The sequence below is a fragment of the Enhydra lutris genome, unplaced genomic scaffold, assembly GCF_002288905.1.
Source record: "Enhydra lutris kenyoni isolate GAN:26980312 unplaced genomic scaffold, ASM228890v2 scaffoldscaffold52, whole genome shotgun sequence".
NCBI classification, from domain to species: Eukaryota; Metazoa; Chordata; class Mammalia; order Carnivora; family Mustelidae; genus Enhydra; species Enhydra lutris.
Genome location: NW_019154136.1, coordinates 817,696 through 840,556, shown reverse-complemented (window position 1 = coordinate 840,556; position 22,861 = coordinate 817,696). Strand labels below are relative to the sequence as shown.

Below are 22,861 nucleotides of genomic sequence, written 5' to 3'. Positions count from 1 at the left end.
AGCTTTCTCACAGGAAGGGACGCACACGGACAACACATTCATACTCTCCTACCCGGCTTCTAAGAAAACAAAACCGAATTTATTTTAAAACTTTATTTCTGCAAAGCCAATCAACAAGTGTTGGGGGGGGGAAAGTGTAAAAGTTATTCTTGCATATTTGGGAACAGCAAGCACTTAGTTTGAGAAAACAAGGACTTAAAATAGTTGAATCAAAGGCAGTACCCTGCTACTTGTATTTTAAAACAACAGTGATGTTCTTTCTTAAACAACATTCCTTTCTTCCCTAAAAGCTACAATATGATACAGTACGCAATAGCTCACTTGAAAGTGCTAGAATCAGAAGGTAAAGAACGCCATACGCCAGCCCACTTACATTTCCTACTACACAAGGCCTTTTCGGCGCTTGATAAACCAAGCATTCATGTAGCATTACATTCAACAGGAACATTTCTTGTACTTTGGGTTTTAAGATCCTTGCCCCTCCAGTTCCGATGTTGTGACATCTGACTCTTCATCATTGTAAATATTTTCAGCCTGGAGAGGACAACCAAATAAATGCATAGGTAAAACTCCCCATGGTTTTTTACAAAACCTCCTAAAAACAGCATTTAATTCTGTCTAGATTTTAGGATTCACTGGTCAGCGTGTTTCTGTGTTGGACACTTTGAGTAATTTACTTAGTAGTTTCCCCCCCGGACTTGAATGAGGAAAACCCAGGGCCAGTGTTCTCATTTGGCAGAGGAGCCCACCGAGCCAGCAAGCTGCCCACGTGCTACCACTTTCTGTAGTAAAAAGTGTTTTCTAAAAGCATCTCAAGCATCCCTGAGACGAAGCACCGGCCCTGCGGGTTAATGAGAGGGTTAACACCACCTCAGAAACACTAAGTGCTCAGTACTCCGCTTCCGAGGACTCACGGACGCTTTGCTCCTGTATCCTTCATGCCCATGACGGAGCAGACCCCGGACCTACAGCAGTGACGCCAAGAGCCCAGCGGACTAAGCGTACGACATCACGCAAAGCGGAACAGAGGCCATGTCCCCGTCTGTGTGCAGACACAGATTTCTCCTGACCTGACAGGTGCGTGCTGAACTTAAAGACTTGTTAAAATGGAGAAAGGTCTTTTAAGATTGTGCACATTACACCAAATTTAGAAAAGCAACAATCTGTAATAGAAACACTTTGAGTGGATGTCTCTTCATTCAGAAAAAATAAACACTTGAACTCACCATTTGCCATATCTGCATGATGTTATCCTCAGACACCGAGCAGATGACCCAAGGCTCATTGGGGTTCCAACTAAAATCTGATATCTTGGCAGTGTGTCCTCCATGAATAAACTGTTAATAAGAATTTTAAGAAGGCTTTGTTTCATATCTTAGTTTTCAGAGCATCAATCTTGCAACTGAGGTTTAAAGGGAGGGGTTTACAGGCTTAGTAATCCACCCCTTGCTGCCTTTGCAAGTTTCCAGACCCTCAAGAAAGATGGGACAGTCCAGGGAACGCCTGGCTACCCTTTGCCTACACTCCCGATACAAGTATGTGCACAGGTGCATTTTTCTCACACACACACACACACACACACACACACACACACACACACACACACCCTAAGCCGGCCCCCCCTAAGTACTTTCACCCTACATCACCCAAAAGTAAGGACATCTTCCTACACAACCACAATGCCATTTCTATACCTAATACATTTAACGTTAATTCAGTCTCATTATCAAATATATGTACTTCGGTACAAACAGTTAAGAGAATAAATCTTCAAGTTCTGTTATAGACTCCAACTGGCCCACCCGAGGAGCCTCCTGGTTCTTCCGCAGCCTGCACACATTCCCTTCTCCCTCGAGCACACCGCCCAGCCACCCTCCATCTCCCCAAGGGGCATCACTCCCAGTAGGGATTCAAAAAACCAACCAAACCCCAGGGTCCGAAAGCAAAGCCCCCCAAAGGGTAAGCAGAGGGCTTTGCTGTACAATGATGAAGGCGGCAGAGACTCCCTCCCTACAAGACACAGCCTCATGGGAAAGCACTGGACCTCCCTTACCTCAGAATTAAGAATCAGAAGGAACCATTCTCACGGGGACAATGTGAATGCACAGTCTTGGACCGAAGTCACATTTCCTAACGAAGTCTAATTTGACTCAGGTTGACAATTAGGTTACATGCAAGGTAACTGTTCTACCTAATCATTTTTTCAGTTTAAAAATGACAGGAGAAAAGCGGCTTTTCAGAATCGTGTTAAGGGGGGACATTGAGAGAAAATACGTTAAGACTACAGGCTTGGGATGTACAGAGAGTCCTCAAATCAAGACACTGTGGTACTAAAATTATGGTGAGCATCCAGCTTGCCACAAGTTAGGTGTCCCTTGATTTCAGGCTCTCCTGTGAAAGGAGCAAAATCCCAGTGAATTTCCTCAAGGACCACAAAACTGTTAAAGAATCGTACTATACAGGGTACCCCAAAATAGCTGGGAACCTTGAGAGCACGCCAAGCCGAAGAATCAGTCACAGAGTCACCTCCTCTCACACTTCTACGGAGCTAGCTAGGCTGACCCAGACACAAAGCGGACCGCTGGCTGCCAGGGGCCGAGGACAGGAGCGGACTGGGAGGTGCTGAAGAGCAGCGCTCCTTTCTGAGGGGAAGGAAACGTTCTGGCTTGTGGCGACGGTTGTAGAATTCTGTGAACAGACTAAAAACCACTGAATTATATCCCTTAAACAGGTGAACTGTATGGGATGTGAGTTCTAGCTCCAAGTTTTTACCAAAGTAAAGTAAGTACAAACGGCTGGACGATGGAGGACAACAGGTGACGGCAACGCCTCGGCTAGAGACACTTTAGAACTATGAAGCCACGCAGCGCAGCGCAGACTCTGCAGACTAAGTCACTCAACAGAGAATACACCGTCTGGGTGCTGTCGTCTGTCTAGGGGATTTATTGAGAACTGCTCTTCTTTAACCAGCAGCGCAGTGCACAGAACAAGCTGGCATGTCTGTGTTGTCACACCCTGTGTGTCCCTTTCTGGCCACTGCGGTGGGGTGTGGCGACGTGCTGCGCAAGGAGTGCGGGGATCCAGGGCGTCTGTGCCACGTGGGCTTCAGTGAGCATCTCCGGTACGTAGGGCTCACCTTCGAGGGCCTTCTTTACCTTTTAAAAGCGGTGGGCGAAGCCCAAGTGTACCAAGACTTGGTACTGACCTAGGAATGAAATACGCTACAGTGGACTGGACGACCGTCCGCCAAACGACTGGTGGACACGAACGTGGATTCTGAGTGAGGGGGAACCGCCGCGAAGTGCAGCCACGCGCAACGGTAAGGGGACCTGAAGCGCACACTGCAGGGCTCGGAAACGGGAAGGATGAGGACAGGACAGACCCACCACAGAAACCTTCAAGGGCCGAAGAGATGCCGAGTGATTCAGTTAGGAGGAGGGAGATGGTTAACACTTGGCACCAACAAGATCCAGAATGCTTTCTTTTGCTGGACAGGGAACTTAAAAATCAAGTCACTGGAACACTTCTGTACTGTCAGATAATGTGAAGTATTGCTAATTCGGTATCAATACCGAGCCCCCCCAAAACCCCCTCAGAAATACTACAAGTGGGAATTAGTGAGAAATTTCATGATTTTCCAGGAGCCCCAATAGCTCTTAGTGAAATATTCGTAAACACCTACTGTGCTCTATTTACTATTTTCAACAAATGTCAAAACCCAGTCAGAATAACCTTTAAGACCAATTTGAAATCCTCTCCAAGAGCTAGCATTTGGAGTTCTGACTCATTTTCCAGATTCATGGATCAACGACAGGCAGTCCCATCTGCACATGACATTTCACCCTGCATGAGAAAGCCAATATATACCAGGAGTTCTGGAGGCCCATCTTCGGCGTCTTCTGCTGACTGTTCTTCTCCAATTTTGCTATCAAAAAAGAACATACTGCTGTCAATACCGAAATTCTTGCAGAAGGTATCAGCGTTCACAAAACCAGCATCAGCCCACAAAAGGCGTCTTAAAATGCACACACTCTAGAGACAACATTTCTACACCACCGGCAGTGACAACTTCTGTATTAGTTACTGGTGGGACAGTGGGATGTTCACCTTCTGGAAATGATAAAAGCTGTTCGTAACTGAGGATGCAGCACAGAAATTGTTTATAATAAATACTAATTTAAAATTCATTATTTAAAAAAATAAAATTCATTATTTTTAACTGTGGCTGTTTGCTGCACTGGATTTAAAAGGTAAAACTTAAGCTATAAGCCAAGGAAAAGAGGAAAAAAAACTCAGCCTAACAACTTCAACATGCCGAATCTGCCAGCAGCCCCAACACTCTTTAAGTCACACACCAAGTATCAGCCTTGGTATCTTGCCCCAAGGTGGGCTTTGCTAGTAAGAACTGCTGAAAAAGCAACCAAAATACATAACCTTCCAAGTGATACTCTTTCTTCCTATTAAATTTAAGCCAAACACATGGGACTGCTAGACAATAGTCCTAGTCCTAGTCCTCCGGTCAGGACTATTTCAATCTGTAATTCTATCCAATGTAATGTAATTCTAACACCACGCAAGTCATAAAAGAATTAAGAAACTTCACAAAGCCTCCAAATTTACCACTGGCACCTCCAGGGACAATTCAGCCGCCAGGGCATCAGACTGTCAAAGCCTGCTGCTTGACTTCGGAGTCTTCAGTTTCTACTTTTACTACTAAAATTGTTTTCAAATAAAACAGTGTAGACTCAAATATCCGCTTTCAAGATTCTCTACATTTCCAAGATTCAATCATGGCTAGAGTTTGTTCTGTACAAACACAGAACGTTAGATGTTCAGAAGTTTTACAACACAAGTATTTTATTCCAGTGTTTTATGTTCTGTGCACTGAAGAACTGGTCTGCGGTCTGTGATGAAGGCGGCCTTGGTTTTAATAAACTAAAAACTTAGTCTACTTCAAAGCAATACATTTAAAATAAGGATTTTAAATAAGTTATTTCTTGGTAATGATTTAAACTTAGGATAATGATATCTGAGAAGGAAGTTTATATAACTGAACATCTTTATTAATGGCTCTAAAGGCTCAAGAAAAGTAAAGGAGTCTCAAATTCTTAGAATGGCAACTCTGAGATCAAGGAACTTTACAAAATTGGAAGAACTCTATACTGAGCCCCAGAAGAACGTAAGCTCGCTTACAGCACGGCCTGTGCTTATCCCGTTCCCAAGTGTATCCCCAGCAGCTACACAGACCACAGCAGGAGCTCAGCTCCTCAAAATGAAACAATGAAAGCACAGAAGAGCAAATGATAGAAACACTAAGAGTGCAGGTAAGAGACATAAACTAAGAGCGCACATACGAGACATAAACAGCTAACATCTATACCCCTTTCTATGCCAACAGTGTTTTCAATATAATTATTTGGATCGTTAAGACATACACACGCCCCCAACTTCATGTCTGAATACCAACAACAAAAACTCATCATATAAATTCATTTTGCCTTCCATTTGCTGACTCACTTCTGTTTTACAGAACCAAGACTCTTCAGGAAGGTACTTGGAAGTTGCTTTAATATTTGGCTTATTAGTCTGACTTCGGGTCAGGTCATGATCTCAGGGTCCTGGGATCGAGTCCCGCATCGGGCTCCCTGCTTGGCGGGAAGCCTGCTTCTCCCTCTCCCACTCCCCCTGCTTGTGTTCCCTCTCTCGCTGTGTCTCAGTCAAATAAGTAAGTAAAATCTTAAAAAAAAATTTGGCTTATTAAACGCGGATCAGCAAACGATTCTCGACTTCATGAATTACATCATCTGTCAGATTGGCATAGTTATGCAGTTTCTTGTCACCGGACTTGGAGTTACCTTAAATCCCACACGTTCAGGCGGCGATCAGTACCACTTGAAGCCAGAATAGTTTCATTATGTGGAGACCAGTGGACCTAGCAACACAGATTGGAAAGTGTCAAGTATCATCTGTTCCTACGTTTGTGGGTATTATTCTAATCCTTGAGACGTTCCCATCTTCTGTTCTCTATCCTCTTCTTGTCCTATCCTTTCAAGTGCTCTTAAATGGCCCATCTCCTCAGCCTGCTTTCCAGGAAGGTCACACCCCAATACAGGGAGCTCAGCTAGGAATCCCCATAAAGTTACTCAGCCCCCTAACTACCCCAGAAGCTTTTCAACTTTTCAATTAAGTGTATCTTAAACCTATGCAATTGAGGGGCGCCTGAGTGGTCAGTGGGTTAAGCCTCTGGCCTTCGGCTCAGGTTGTGATCTCAGGGTACCAGGATCGAGCCCCACATCGGGTTCTCTGCTCAGCAGGGAGCCTGCTTCCCCCTCTCTCTGCCTACTTGTGATCTCTCTGTCAAATAAATAAAGTCTTTAAAAAAAAAAACCTATGCAATTGAAACAACTTAAAACGATATACAAGGTTGTTTGTTTTTTTCCCACCAGAGGACCTACCATGCTGGATACCTTAACTAAAGAATCCTTGGATTTCACTTTTTAAACTGATCCTGTTTTGCAAGACTTTTTCTACTTCTAAAGTTATAATCTCATAGAGCTCCAAGTTACTTCCGACTAGTTAACCTACACAGAAGAGGAACTTAAAAAAAAAATAGCATGCCTGCTATAAAGGCAAAAAGATTTTACATTTCCCCCATCAGAAATTACCAAAAAACCTGACAGAGACACTAGAAAACTGCCACATACCTGGAAAATTTCATCTTTATGAGATTCAAAGGTATGGAGTTTTAACTTTAAATTACGCAGATCCCATAAAGCTACAGTCTGAAGAAAAATAACAAATGAAAAGGAATTCATTTCTGCACTTTACGTTGAGTTTTAGAATATCTGACTAGCACAAGACAACTGGATTCATAAACACCAAATACACAAAGACTTGGAAACCTTATCTGCAGAGCCAGTTGCAAGAATGAACTCGCTATAGGGGTTGAACGACAGGCAGTTGACCTCGGCAGTGTGCGCGTCCACCAGGTGGCTCGGCTTGGAGGTGGTATTGGACCTGGTGTCCCATCTAAAACACAAAGGTACAAGGCACACAGCACAAGACAGAGCCACCCGCCCCTCCCCAGCTTCTCACACCTGTTTCCGGGTCCACGCCACTCCACACCCCCCTTATTTCTGCCACGCTTGCCCCTTCATGGACACCCCAACCATGTACAGAGCTGCCAATTCGGACTGCCAACCATTAAGCGACATATTCTAAACCTACAGAAAATAAATTAGGGCTATCATTTCCAGTTACTCGTTTATTAGATTCCTGTCTTAATACCAACTATCTCAAGCATACACCAACTACTACACAGAGAACAATTTAACAATTTGATACCTACAACCTAGCCTTGTCAAGTCTTACTACTTGGCCACATTTGCCTCAGATAGGAGTTTATGAAATCAAACACATTACAGGCAGCTGAATGCAGCCCCGTGGCCAGGACCCGACAGAATCATTCTTAGCCCTCATCTTCAAAGTCACCGCGACCCCAATTTTGACATTTGCCACTGCCAAGCATGTTTCTTCATATTTACTTATCTGTTTTCTTTTTTCCAATAAAAAATGGTGTTTACTCATATGTCACAGTGACTTTTATACAAAAAAGCCATTACACATGTATGGTCTCCTGTATGTCAATTATACCTCAGTGAAGTTTTTAAGGCCAGTATGTAACTTTAAAAAAATAAGTAAATCAAACCACAGGCCACCACAATCACTGATGGTCATTCAGGACACCTACATAGCAAGACCCCACTGAACCTTCCACCTTACATCATAAGTTTCTGATCATCAGCAACTGATCCAAATAAGGACTCGTGGAGCAGATGCCAGGCCACATCCTCTACAACAGCCGAGTGGCCAGTGAAGATGGCTTTAGCATCCACAATCTTGCCTTCCTTTGGTCCTGCGTTTATATCCCACAGACAGACAGTCTAAAGAAGGAAAAAATAAACAACCTTCATTAAAAAATTATTGAACAAGGGGCACATGGCTGGCTCAGTCAGAAGAGCTTGTGACGCTTGATCTAGGGGTCATGAGTTCAAGCCCCGTGCTGGGTGAAGAAATTACTTAAATAAACTCAAAAAAATTATCTAACTATATAAAAGGTAGAAATAAACATGAGAAGAAACATAAATAAAAGTGAAGCTTCTGAAACAGAAGAGTGTATGCTTGTACCATTCATCATCTGAGATGCAGAGGGCAAGGTAAGGATACAGTAAGGGGGATGGGGAAAGCGAGCATGACGGCAGGCGAGACAATCAGGTTCGAGTTTCTACTGACAGCGGTGGTGGTATAGCGGGGAGCATAGCTGCCTTCCGAGTTTCTACTGACATATCTTCAGTCAAGTATCTAAAATTCATCTAGATTACACAATGCAACACAGAGCCCAACATTCAGTATCTACTGAACAGATATTGGTGTCCTAGAAATTCACACAGGGCTGGGAGATTGGAAATTAAAACTAAAACATGCTTCTTCAACAGCAAAAATATTTGGATAAATCTTTGACTTCATAGCAGAAACCACTACAAACATTAAGAAGTGGGACAGGTGAATAACCCAGAAACCCCAACTAGGCTACTTTGAGAGGCCAAAGCTTAGGGCCTGCGGACAGATCCCCACAGTGCACTCCTCAAAACATCAGCAGAACCCAAGGAGAGGCCATGGGCCTTCCCCAGGCCCCAAAGATCACAGATCAGTAGGCTCTGTGACCTGAGGCTTCAAATGACAATTATCACAAAGAGGAAAGTTTTTATGAAAAAATGTTGCCAGCTACAAGGCAATGATTATCATCCACATGGTTTAAAATAAAAGGGAATTCCATTAGAGTAAATTTGCTGCAATAATTCCACTGACACTGGTATGGGGTTCATCTCTTCAAAAATCACTTTCTTATCCGAGTCTCTATAACAAAGCTATTTCCCAGTAATAGCTATTTACCCAGTACCAAAAAATGGTTTTATACAATACACATACCCTGAGTCTTTGTTGATACACACTCAGATGCACAATTTACAAGCACTGAAGAGAAAGTAACATGTAGAGCTCTTGCCATCCTCCCCTGCTCATTTCAGAAGGATCCTGGGAAGATTAGCAAGAAGGCTGGCACATGCAGAGCCCTTGGAAAACTTCAGCTATTATTATAACTAGCAACTCCCAGCCTAGAGTCTTCAGAATGCACTAGTAATTAAGTTACTGAGCATAACCCATCCTCCCTGTTTTAGGGACTCAACCATGCCCACTTTGAGGGACGTGGAGGAAAGCTTCCTTTCAGAGAACTAAGGGAGACCCTTGCTTCCCAGCCTCTCTTGTGGCTGGGACACGATGTTGGCTCCATTAGTCTGGCCACGATTTTGAATTGTGAACATCAACAGGGAAATCTGTTCTCATGACTGCCAGTGTGGGGGGTGGGTGGGGAGGGTACACAGCAGAGAGTAACATCCACTAGCCTCTTCTCTGGGTTGTAGGCCATTTTCTAGACAGCACAGCAATTCTGTGAGCTGCCCAAGGTCCTTCTGATAAATTTCTTTTCTGTTTGTATCAGCCAGAGTTGGTTTTGCTTGCTTGTACCTAAAGATTCTTAACTGGGCCAATTACCTACTTTCAATATTTAAAAAAAAAGCATAACAGAAATTGTGACCAGTAGAAATATAAAGAAGGTCTGTGACGTGACAGGCCCCGTTCTAGGCAGGAGGATATACGAAGGAAGAAGGTAAAGAACCTGTGGCCAAGTTACAAGAGCTTTCAAAAGCTCCAGAAGTCTACTCTCAGCTCTGAGCCAGAGTTACAGCAAACATGTTTTAGTTACAGTATGGGATCCATGAAGGAAGGTATGGAGCTGTAGGTGGAAAGAATGCTACAAATATTGATCTACAATAAATTAACAAGATCATTTTCCATTTGTGTGGTACTTTTGTTAAAATACTTGTATTAAGGATGCCAGGATAACTCAATAGGGAAAGGTTAGTCTTGCCAACAAATGGTGCTAGAAAAAACACAAGAACCACAAGTGGAGAATGAACTTGAACCCCTACCTCACACCATATACAAAAATTAACTCAAAATGAATAAAGGACCTAAATGTAAGAGCTAAAGGTGTGCAATTCTTAGAAGATAATGTAGATGTAAATATCTTTGTGATGCTAGATCATGTAATGGTTTCTTAGACACGATATCAAAAGCATAAGTGACAAAATAAAAAACACATAAACTACATTCAAAATTCTACTTTTGTGCTTTGGAGCACATCACCAAGAATGAAAAGACAACCCACAGAGTGGGAGAAAATCTTCTGAAATCCTACCTGATAAAGGACTTGTATCCAGAATACATAAAGAACTCTTACAACTCAATAAAAAACCAAAATTTAAAAATGGACAAGGGATTTGAATACATATTTTCCCAAAGAGCTATAAATAGCCGATAAACACATAAAAAAGATATGCAACATCATTAGTCATCATCACAGGGAGGTAAACCATTTCACCCTCACCAGGATGGCTAGAATAAAGAAGACAGACGACAAGTGCTGACAAGGAAGTAGAGAAACTGGTACCCTGGAGTACACATTACTGGTGGGACTGTGAAATGCTGCAGCTGCCTTGGAAAAGCTTGGCAGTTTTTCAAAAAGTTAAACATAGAGTTACCATATGACCCAGTATTTCCATTCCTAGGTAATTACCCAAGAGAAATGAAAACCTACATCCACACAAAACTTAATACCAAAATGTTCACACAGCAGCATCAGCCAAAATAGCCCCAAAGTGTTTAAGAAAAAAAAAAAAAAAAAAAAAGACAAAAGAAAAGCAAAAAGGCCCAAGCAGGAACAACCTAAATGTCCATCAACTGACGAATGAATCAATTCCAGCACATCCATATAATGGACTATTCAGCCATATAAAGAAGTGACATACTGACCTATGCTTCAACATGGATGAACCTTGAAAAACTTATGCTAAGTGAAAAGAAGCCAGACAGGGAAAAAGCACATATGATTCCATTTATATGATTTATCAGGAGACAAACTTATTGACAAAGAAAGTAAATAAGGGTTGCCAGGAGCTGGGGGGAGCGGGGGGGGGGTGACTGCTTAAGGGGTCTGGAGTTTCTTTTTTGTGCCATTTGCTGAAAATGTTTCAGGATTCGATAGTAGTGATGACTGCACAGCTTTGTGAATATACTAAAACCCAATGAATTCTACACTTAAAAAGTAAACTAAAAGGTAATTTCTGTCTCACAAACACTTCATAGTTTCCATTACAAAGATACATTTGGAGGGGTGCCTGGGTGGCTCAGTGGATTAGGCCGCTGCCTTCGGCTCAGGTCATGATCCCAGGTCCTGGGTTCAAGCCCCGCATCAGGCTTTCTGCTCAGCGGGGGGCCTGCTTCCTCCTCTCTCTCTGCCTGCCTCTCTGCCTGCTTGTGATGCCTGCTTATTTGCTCTGTCAAATAAATAATAAAATCTTAAAAAAAAAAAAAAGATACATTTGGAAATAATGGGACACCTTTTGCCCACCTTCCCTCCATTCTAAGGTTGCTTCAAAAGAGCTCTGTGGAATCCTAAGGCTCCAACAGGGCAGTCTGATAACCATTGCTCTAAATCCTGTGAAAACGTTATCATAATAATCAGAAGTATTATCTTAGAAAACCTTTCAACTACACAGCGCTCCTTCAGTGCACAGCTCTCCACGACAGTCTTTAAGTACATGAGATTAGGAAGAATAAGTCTCTCACATGATCATCTGATGCACTTAGGAGATGTCCACTCAAGTTCGAATTCCAGGAAAGACCATAGCCTTCCTTTTGGTGGCCTCTTAACCTAAGATCAGGATTACATTCTCCACTTGGGTCTAAAAAAGGAAAGAAACACATTAACTACGAAGTGATTTTCTGTTTATCAGTAGTAGTAAAAGCAATCCTCGGTCCTCACTGAATGAGCCCTAACGTTCATCATAATGTTTGAAGAAGCGTCACATACAAACAATGAGTTGGGACTTGGTCTGACCCACAGCCACTCTGAAAAGCTGTTCTCTGTGCTTCATTTCAAATACTCAACGCAAACCAAGTCTCAAGACCATAAAGTAACGAGTTCCTTTGCGAAACCGAGTACTAGCTCCAACGCAAAACACTGAAAACTACAGCTATGCCCTCAGATCGGAGTGGCAACCTGCCCCACCCCGGATCAATTTTTTTCAAACGCTTTTGTGAGGAAAGAGTTAACACAGCAGGTCTGGTTGCTCAGCCCCTGCATGTCTCCAGGGTAGCCCGCAACCATGACTGACCCTTAGCCAACCCCTAGGAATGTGACCCTCACAAAATTCTTCATGCCACTGACTGATGAAGCTGTGTATGCCCAGAGCAGTGAGGCGTGCCGTAGCAGCGCGTCAAGACTTGCAGGGTTGTTTAGCAAGATTCATGATGTATCTGGCTTCACTGCTGGGGTCCTGAGTTGCCCTTGCCATGGCTAGTCATAGAACAGCATGTTCCTATGTGACCAGACCTCTATAAAAACACTAGATCCTGAGAGTCAAACAGGCTTCCCTAAGCAGAGACATTGATCACATGCCCCTTCGGTCTACTGCTAGAGAAAAAGCATGTTCTACGTGGCCCTAGTGGGGAAGGACTCAGACGCCTGTGCCTGACCTCTCTGGACTCTGCCTGTTGCATATCTTTTCCTCCTGCTTTTGCTCTGTAGCCTCTGCTATAGTAAGTCCTAGCCAGGAGTAGAACCTGTCTGAGAGGTCCTTCCGTTACATCAACTGAATTTTGAGGGTGGTGATGGGACCCCTGAGACGATTTTTAAACCTTTAAAAATTATAGATTACAGTAGTTCGAACGACCTCACAGCAATTATTTTTCAAGAAAAATGTTCAAGCAATGGCCTGATTTCATTACTACATACCTGGTTTAGCAGGGTGCTTTGTGTAGTCAAAAACCAGCACATCAGAAGATGGAGTTTTGGTAGCAATGATGTGAGGATTCTGCGGCATGTAACGAGCACGGTTTACTTCTCCTTCATGGTTAATTTTAATTTCACATTCAATTTTTCCTGTTACAGAACCAAAGCCACCAAATTCTAATGTGAGAAGAAAGAAATAAACACATACACTTACGATTAAAAATCACAAGTCATTTAGTTTAATCCACCCAACAGATTTTAACCCGGCAAAACACAACACAAATTAACTAGAGAACACAAAAATTTGGGTTTACTTGCCACTTGGAATTAATTTATTCTCAAAGCCCATTTGAATTGGAAAATGTTGATAGCTATTTTATCCAAGTTAATTGTTTTACCTTGGATTTAGAATAATTAAAAACTGGCCTCTTTCAGTTGTAAAGAGGATGTAATTATTTCCTAAAATCAGAAATCGATGCTAACTAATCCCCACCCAACCCTAAGACATAGACACACTGGTTCCACCAGCGTACTGAATTCAACAGCTAGCGGAGTGCCAAAGCTCAAATGAGGGGGCTGGGTGTGAATGAGACTACAGTGTTGAATAGTTATTAAAAAGGCCTTGGAAAAACAACAAAGTCATATAAAAAGTATAAGGAACTTCTGAGAAGCAGCAAAATAATAGCAGAAAGAGTACATGTAGAGAACATCTAAGCAGATAACAGCAAACAAGAACATTTTCTTTTTTATGTTCAAAGATTAGGAACGGGAATAGTTGCTGATGCTTAAAAAGTTTGGAGGTTTCACCTCGTGATTGTGTTAGTTCTTCCTGACCTATAATGCCGCTTCTCCGCATATTCCTTTTCTGTTCCCCCGTATCTCAGGTTCGGGAACACTAACTCAAATGCCTGATGGAGCCAGGCAGGTAACAAGTAAAACGGACTGGCTGGGTCCTAAAGAAAACCAACTGAAAGCAGCAAACCACTTCTCAGGTTCAGCCAGCTCTTGCTATACGGGAACGCTTAATGAACACTGGCTACCATGGTTTAATACTGGCATTCGGCTACTCTTCTCTGTGGCAAACGTAGCTTACTCTTCTGTGTGGCTGAAAATCACAGACCAGTCCACACAGCTACGCCTACACAACCATATACAATCACCTTTTTCCTTCTCAGCATGTTCCCTTTCCATCGTGTCAGTGGGAGAAATCTGGCCCAGCCTTTCTAAGACTGCTGCTCACCCTGAGACTCTGCTCCAAACCTGCCCCAACTTTGCTTTTCAACCCACCACCCAACCCTCCACCGTGGATGCTAAGGGCTCTAACATTTCTAATATAAAGACGCTCAAGTTCCCTAATTCCTTTACTTAGAACAACCTGAACAGCTCTCCTCTTCTAAAAAACCAGATTTCCAGTAAGATTTACTTTCAACACAGGGCCTTGTTTTCTCAAATTCAAAAGTTCGAAAATAAAAACCACCATTTTAATGATAAAATACTATCCATTAAAAAATACCGCAACTGAAAATAAAGAGAGGTGTTAACCGTAAATTATTTCAGTCACTTGTTGGAATGGAATACACAGAACAAGTGACTTCGGTAACTTGATACATCCATAAATTATGCACAGAGACTAAGTCTGAAGCCAAAAGTCCAATAAATACATACTTTAGGATTAAAATCCACTGAAAATTTCTCATTAGGATTTTTACAGAAATAACGCATAAAATTGTAGGGAAACGGGACTGTGAATAGTGGCAGTGGCAAAGGGATTAAATCATTTTGGAAAATAGTTTTAGACTATATTAAGCTGACAACGAATACACCATAGGACTCAGCAATCCTACTCCGCTAGATGAATTCTCCCACATGTGTACAAGGAGACATGGCAAGGATGTTCTCCGAAGCACCGTTTGTAAGAGTAAAATACCAAACAGAGGCAGTCCAACTGCCCCCTGGTAGAATGAATAAAGGAAGGTTTAAGCACAACGGAACACGACATGGGAGTTAAAAGGAGGCAGACATCTACGTGGTTTACACACATACACAAAACAGTACCCAAAGAAAAAAAGTGGAAAAAAAAACCCTTTATACAGATTTACTACTGTATGAGTAATAAAAATACGAACAGTTAAAAATGGCACAATAATTTCAGGACAGTGGTAAATTCTTCAAAGGCAGGCAGGTTAGGAAAGGGGTATGGGGTGGCAGGATTTTAGCTATAATGTTTTATTTTCAATATGAAAAAAACTAAAGTAAATTCCTTAAAATGTTAAGATTAAACCTTTTAGGGCTGTGCAGACAGCACTAACCCAACAGGTCTGGTTGCTTAGCTTTCTCAGCTCTGGGGACACTGGGACCATGAATGACCCTCAGCCAAGTCCTGGGAACATGGACCTCAGAATGTTCTCAACGTCACTGATGGATTGATGATTTTGTGGAGTACACCTGGAGCAATGGACCATGCTGTACCAGTTTGTCAGGGTTGCTCTGCACAGATACCAAGATTGACGACATGCACCTGGTTTCATTACTGGGGTCCTGAGTTTCAGTTGTCTTAACTGGCTGCCAGAAGGACGTGCCTGTGAAAACAACCCCCCACCAGAGCCTCAGATCCTGACACTCAAATGGGTTTCCCTGGGCTGGAGAGAGAGATTCTGCACATGTCCCTGTTATTTGCTGCCAGAGAGAAAGCACGTTGTGTGCAGCCCTGGAGGAGCCTTGTGCCAGACCTCCCTAGACTCCCTGATGTGTATCTTTTCCCCACTGCTTTTGTTCTGTATTCTTTACTGTAACAGACTTTAGCCATGCGTATAATTTGCTATGAGTCTTGTGAGTCCTTCTAGCACAATGACCAACCTTGGGTGATGGTGGGAAGACCAAATCAGGGGAATGTACGTTTGACAGGGGAAACGGGGAAATCAATAGCTTCCATAAAAAAGCCACTGTTAACTGTTTGGTACATACGCCTCCTCTGACTTTTTCCTATATACACCCAATACATATTATTACTTTTTACCAAAATGGGTACTATAATCACACAAAGGAGTTAATCTATCCTGGACAGCTTTCCATACTAGGGCATACAGATTTGCCTCTTTGTGAGTCTGTGTGAAATTTCAAATTTATCGCATTCTTAGGAATTGCTGAACAGTATTTCAAACATACCATAATGTGTTTAACCAATTTCCTATAAACTAACATCTGGGTTGCTAGGCTGATCTTAATTTTTCAATCCTGCAAATAATGCTATTGTGAAATCCTTGTGCACATGTGAGCAAGTAGTTCTAGATAAACTCCTAAAAGTTAAACTGCTGGGCCCAAAGATATTAATAGAAAACGGTAAAAACATATTAGAAAAGAAGGCACACTTCCTTAAACACCAATACTGGAATATACGGTATACCTACCACCCTTCTCACTGTCACAGTGGGAAGCATCAAACTGTGCATCATCGTTCGGAATATGGACTCGAGCAACCACGAGATGATTCTGCTCATCAGATGTGTGAGTCCCCAGCACTAGCCAATGAAGGGCATAATCCTTTCCTTCCGGTCTGTTTAGGAAAGAAAATAAGTCACACTAACCCTAAAGAAATCAGTTGCTAACAAATTCAGTCCATCTCCAATCTCCACACTCATAATCATTGACTTCTCACCTAAAAAATATCTTCCATTTTAAGAAACTAGACATTTCTAAATTTTCCAGTAAGAGGCAACAAGACAGAATGGAAAGTTTAAGCACTGAGCCAGAAAAACTGGGTTCAAATCCTGGCTCAAACTAACTATATGCAATTCCTTAAATCACAACTTCCTTGGGGCCCCAGTTTCTTCACCCGAAAAACAGGTTATGAGGGCAAAAGGCATGAAAATTCATTATTGATGTTCATGGTGCTTAAAGTCTATGAAATGGGTTTCTCAATTTTATGGGGGGAGGGCTGACGTTACCTTGGTTCCATAGAATTCATTTTGACGCTAAAGACCCACTGATGCTCCTTGGCACCGTGGACCAAACAGTGAGTTTTACATCAGTATCTATTAACAATGTTTCCCCATTTGTATTATCTAGAATAGCAATTTTCGCCTATGCTCTGTGGTCCCACCTCAGTGAAGAGGGCCAAAACCTAAGGCTCTAGGGCCCCAACACCAGACAAATTAGGCTACTTAGGTTTGTAAAGTTCAGTTGTACCAAGGATTCAGTGGATTTAAAAAAAAGGTTGAGGATTGCTTCTACAAATATAATTTACTAATAACTAATAAAAATACAAGATGAAATTTTACCATGATTTGGCTTAATGTAAAAAAGAACAATAAATACAATATACAAGTCCAAGAACAGAATAAGGCAGCCATGGCTAAGCAACAGCAGCTTGTTTGAAAAAAGGCACGAGTCTCAGTCAATATATGTTCGGTGGCCAAAAACAGGATACGACGACCAAAAAAGTTAATTTTTTCCTAGAGGGTTTCACAATGGGGGGGGGGGGAGGCAATATATGCGAGCACACACCCACTTATTTTTAAATGAAAAAAAAAGAGACATACTTAGAAAACTAGGCTCTAAACAATATAGTTTGGGAGAACTGAGACAAAACAAAATCTTTGTAGCTCAAAATGAAAGGGAACTTAAACACATCTCATTAGAATTATTTGAAGAGAAATAGGAATGCTTGAGAGAAAGGAGGCATTGCAGAGCAATATTATGGCTAACATAAAAAGAAGTGACTTTTTAGGAGCTTAAACAGAAAAAAACAGCACCTTTCTAAGGAGCATGGTCCAAACATGGACTGGAGTTTGTGAAAAATTCCTTGACTCTAAAATTCAATTCATGTATCCCCTGACACAATAATCATACAAGGATTTTTTTTTTTTACTGGAAATCCTTTCATCTCCATCATTAAAATACAAACCTATTTTCCTGAACCAATCAATATTACAATGTTTTCCTCCAATGCTGAATGAACCTAAGACTGCAGAAGCACTAATGTTAAAAGACCTCGTCCATTTTCAGTGCCAGAATCCTTTGATCACTTGGACTCCACTGCTAAGAAATTCACCTGACAAGCACAGATTATTACAAGGTTATTCTCAGCATTGTCTTAGTGGCAAAAGATTGGTAACAACCTAAATATCCATCAATAAAGAACTGGTGACATAAATTATAATATATTCATAAATGGAATTCTGCGGAGCCCTTAAAACAAAAGACCGTATCTATCTAAGCATGCTGAGAAGAAAAAGTCTCCAATACAAACTACCAACTGTAAAGTGAAGTGAACAATGAATAACTTGCTACTATAAAAAAAAGATGAACAGGAGAGGCACCTGAGTGGCTCATTTGGTTAAACGTCCAACTCTTGGTTTCCGCTACGTTATGATCTCACAGGTCCTGGGATTGAGCCCCATGTTGGCCCCGCACTCAGCAGGGAGTCTGCTTAACTTTCTCTCTCTCCCTTGCCCTCTGCCCCTCCTCCTGCTGATGTGCACATACTCTCTTAAAAGAAAAAAAGATGGAGGGGAAATATGTATATGTACTTATTTCTGGATGGGTTTTAAAAAAATGCCAAAAATAACTGTCTCTGCTTTGGGTAATAAAACTAGGAGAATAGGGGACATGGAAAGGAAACTTATATTTCACTCCATGCACCTTGTACCACCTGAATTTGAATGATTACAAAGATTCTTAAGTAGAGATTTAGTCTCAAAGTGTTTAATAGCAAATTATTTAATAAAAGATATATGGAATAATGAAATTACTTCTTAGAAATGCCTAAATAGAAATTTTTAAAGGCAAATCCACTATGTGGACAATTACCTAACTCAGTTTTTAAGGACAAGAGTTCAGAAACTGTAAGTAATTATTAGAAGTATGCTCTATGTAGTATGTAGGTAGAAGGCAGGCTTTATGAGGTTGACTAGGATCTAGTTCCTCAAAGACTCAGGGAGTACGAATAGCCAACGTTTCCAGTGTTCCATATAGTAACAAAACACAATCAAAGTCCCTTCATATTCCAAACAAAATCCTGCAAAAGCACCACAAAGCTATCCTCAACATCCAAGAATGCAGGCTGCCTGGCATTTTCTTGCATTCCCAGAGCAACTGCACATCCCACAACCAGATCCCACTTCTTTGCATGCAAAGAACACCATGGAATACACAATTTAGAGTATTTTCTCTTAAGTTCTTAAGTGTTAATATAAAAGTAGTATGGTGGTGGGGGGCTGCTGGCTCAGTAGGTGGAGCATACAGCTCTTGATCTCAGTTGTAAATTGGAGCCCCACGTTTGGTGTACAGTTTATTTAAAAATAAAAATCTTGGGGCACCTGGGTGGCTCGGTTGTTAAGTGTCTGCCTTCCGCTCAGGTCATGATCCCAGGATCCTGGGATGGAGCCCTGCACTGGGCTCCCTGCTGAGTGGGAAGCCTGCTACTCCCTCTCCCCCTGCTTGTATTCCCTCTCGCTGTCTCTCCATCAAATAAATAAATAAAATCTTTTAAAAAAATAAAAATCTTTAAAAAAGCAGTATCTGGGCTAAGAACTTACAGATCTATCATCTTTTTTTTAAAGTTTTTTTTAAGATTTTTATTTATTTGTCAGAGAGAGTGAGCACAGGCAGACAGAGTGGCAGGCAGAGACAGAGGGAGAAGCAGGCTCCCTGCTGAGCAAGGAGCCCGATGTGGGACTCGATCCCAGGACGCTGGGATCATGACCTGAGCCGAAGGCAGTGGCTTAACCAACTGAGCCACCCAGGCATCCCCAGATCTATCATCTTTAAAGCTGCTACACAAAACATATCATAGGTAACATTTTTAAAAGACTTGAATACGCAGTTTTCATTGGAATCCAAATAATGAAATACAGTTATTACACTCTAATAAATTATTTCTGAATACAAAGGGGTGGGAAAATCAGCACTGGTCACCACTTACTGCATACTTACTCCATGCCAGCACTTCAACAGTGCAGGATCTTATTTAATTCTCTCAAAAGTCGGCAGTCAGAACCGCCAGCACCTCCATTTACACATCAGACAGTTTGGGGGCAGATACTGACCAATGTGCCTTAATTTAGCTACTAAGAAGCAGGGGGCAGGATTCAAACTCTGGTTTCTAACCTTAGAGTCCCACCGACCCCCACTGTTTTCTTCTGTTAAGGTAGGTCAAAAGGATCTAAAAGAATGTAAATTAAGCTGTTAAAGCTTTTAACTTACTTAACAGGAATGCACCAAGAATCAAAATTAAGTGGTGCTCTGAGAACCCGAATACCCTTAAGTATTTGATGCTCAAAATGGTTATGTCAGTGCTTAGAAGTCTCCATCATTTATTTCTTGGCTACTCTTCCCACATTTGTATATCTACACTGTGATTTTTTGGGAACCCCAATGGAAGTCCTACCTGTATGGAAGACGGTGTTTGCATATGGAGAATCTGTCCGTTAAAGAAGTAACCTTATATAAAGTAACTTGCTCTTATTTCCATAACTTGTCTCAAAATCCCCTTCCTAGATTATTTTTGTTAATGCTCATTAAATTATATGCTCGCATTACCTAAGTTTTATAGTTTTAAAGTATATAGCCAAGTTCCTACTAGAAAAAGTGCAAGGGCATGAGAAAGGTGATTTAATACAGGGCTTGGCTCAACTCAGGGATACTCAGTTTTTTGGGCTCAAAATCCCTTTCCACCACTTACAGAATGTGTGATCTTGGGAATTTTACTCAATGTCTCCACCCCAGTTTCCATAACACAAGGATGATAAAAAATAATCACAGTACACTTTTGAGTATTAAACCAAACAAGGGGACACAAAACTTCAGATGTGCCAGGCCTTAAAGTGTTCAATAACGCCAGCAATTGTTACCAGGGAAATTCTAGAAATGGCTGAAAAGAACACTCTTACGAAGACCAACAACAACCTCAAAGTGTATTCCACATGATTAGCCTAACTAACATCTTTTCTTTGGTGAACCGTTGCTAAATTATTCCCCCCTTTGCCAATTAAAACCTATTCATACTGGAGTAGCTGATTACATGGATATGCTCACTTGGTAAAAATCCACCAAGCCATATGCTTATGATTTGTGCACTTTCCCGTGTATACCGTATTTTTCAATAAAGTTGTAAAGAAATCCGGCCCCCAGCGGCTGGATTTCTTTGGGGTCAGCAGCCCCCCAAAATGCTGCTCTGTATTTAAACCAAAAAAATGTCAAATATATCAGATGAGTCCCACAAATATCATTAATCGCACTTTATCCCCACATCTACATATCAGAAGCCATCCCATAAATCACTTAAGTTTCGAAAATACAAATCACCTGCTACCTCATCCAAGGGCTAAACTGATTACATACTCCTGTTCTATATGCGAAATGCTGAAACTAGGAAATCCACGGCAATAGTTAAATCTATGCAAAGTAAAAGTTGCCAAAAACCCTTACTTAGTCACTTCAGGAAGCCACTGAACGGTAAGACTCGGCCACTGAAGAGCATGGGTCATAACCAGGTCATACAGAAACGGTGTATTCTTCTTCCAGATTTTATATTCTTCATTGATGACACGCTCCTCCACAGTATCTTCAAACACTGAAATTTGGAGAAAGCCCATACAATTAAGCGGCTGAGAAAAATCGAAGTCAGAATCTGTACACAGATACTGGAGGTCACCTCGAGATGGCCACACCTAATCCACTCAGATTTACCTCTAATTTGGACACGAACTAACTACTCTTCCAGGACGTGGAGAGAATATTTATTAACACCAGGAAGCTTATTTTTTGCACTTAGAAATCAATACCGCTTGCGCATACAGAATTGGGTAATTACACAGACAACGATTTTGTTTCGCCAGTTACAGCTGTTCGCACCTGTTCTAAGATGACGACCCGTATGTACAGGGGCTCCACGACCTACGCGGGGAGACGAATCCACGTGTAGCAGAAACCCCTCGGCCCGCTCCCTCCATCCCCCACCAGGAGCGGCCTCTGCTCCCACGAAGCCAGCGTCAGCAGCCATAGGCCGGCGTGTTCCAGAATCCCCCGGACAAGGGCCGCGACCCCGAAGCGATCGACGCGCGCGCGTGGAAGGAGCAGCGGTGTCCGCTTTCCGGTGGCGGAGGCCGCCTCCGCCCGAGAGCCAAGGGCGCCGAAGGGAGCGCCGCCGCCGGAGGCGGGGGGAGGGAGAGTGGGGGGGGGGGCAGAGGGGGAAGGGGGCCCAACCCGCGGCCCCGCGCCCAGCTCCGGAAGTGCTCGGAGCCCTCCGGCGCCTTGGTCCCGTCCCGAGTAGGCCCCTCGAGGCGCGCGCCTAGCCTCGCGCCCGGCCCCGCCCCCTGCTCCTCACGCCAATTCGCGCCTTTCGCCGGCGCGTGCCGCGGCCTCGCGCGCCCGCCGCCCCCCGCGGTCCCGGCGCGCGCCGCCCCGCAGGGCCTCTTACTCTCTTTACTCGCCATCTTGCGTCGGGTCGTTCGCCCCTCGCCGCCGCCGCCGCCTCGGACTCCCCTCGCTAGCCAACAGCAGCCCAAACGCAGGCGCTCCTGCCTCGCCCAGGCGCGTCACACTCTTCTAGCTCTCGAAGCGTGAGCTCCGTCTTACAGCCTGGGTGCTCCCCAAACGCTGCGTCTTTCTCTCCTGCCTCCTCCCCGCTCGCGGGTACCGAGGTCTGAGGCGCTCTTCTCTCTCTCTCCAAACTTGGAACGAGACTTTTCAACCCGCGCCTCCCAGCCCGCCCAGGCAGCTGAGCGCAGGCGCATCCGCCCTGGGAAAAGTGAGAGGCGGCGGAGAGGCGGGCCTGGGAGCCAACGGCTCGGTCGTTTCAACCAATGAGGTGCGTCAGGTAGGTTTCACGCGGCATTTGGAGGCGGGCTTCTGGGGGTGGGCGGGGCGTTCCGCGGCAGGAAGTTGGCGAGGCGCAGGCGCGAGGACTCGCCCAGCGCTCCCAGGGCCGGGCGCGGGGGCGGATGGGGGCGC

The 22,861-nt window shown here is 43.1% G+C and overlaps 1 protein-coding gene across 3 annotated transcripts; it reads right to left on the bottom strand.

Annotated features, from left to right (window-relative positions):
- Positions 1-78: 78 nt before the first annotated feature.
- Positions 79-22,656, bottom strand: LOC111157125 (RB binding protein 7, chromatin remodeling factor). 3 transcript variants are annotated; one of them, XM_022518366.1, is made up of 12 exons: positions 22,329-22,656; positions 21,338-21,482; positions 16,318-16,463; positions 12,914-13,087; positions 11,746-11,861; positions 7,783-7,943; positions 6,903-7,029; positions 6,705-6,782; positions 5,856-5,932; positions 3,868-3,925; positions 1,227-1,337; positions 79-534 (listed from the first exon to the last, which is right to left on the bottom strand). In XM_022518366.1, the coding sequence occupies exons 1-12, from the start codon at positions 22,342-22,344 to the stop codon at positions 466-468; spliced, it is 1,278 nt and encodes a 425-aa protein (XP_022374074.1). In that variant the 5' UTR covers positions 22,345-22,656; the 3' UTR covers positions 79-465. The 3 variants fall into 3 exon arrangements, with proteins under 3 accessions (XP_022374074.1, XP_022374075.1, XP_022374073.1); XM_022518367.1 differs by having other exon boundaries at positions 12,914-13,060; positions 22,329-22,643; XM_022518365.1 differs by lacking the exon at positions 22,329-22,656 and adding an exon at positions 21,764-21,968.
- Between the last annotated feature and the right edge of the window lie 205 nt (positions 22,657-22,861).

What these genes read in the sequence shown, in the direction of transcription:
- LOC111157125 (XM_022518365.1), bottom strand. Translation starts at nt 21,911, where the DNA reads ATGGCTGCTGACGCTGGCTTCGTGGGAGCAGAGGCCGCTCCTGGTGGG. An exon ending in CTGTGACAGTGAGAAGGGTG is followed by an intron (nt 13,088 to 16,317) that starts GTAGGTATACCG and finishes TTCTCACATTAG; the next exon opens with AATTTGGTGGCTTTGGTTCT. An exon ending in TAAGTGCATCAGATGATCAT is followed by an intron (nt 7,944 to 11,745) that starts GTGAGAGACTTA and finishes TTCCTTCTTTAG; the next exon opens with ACTGTCTGTCTGTGGGATAT.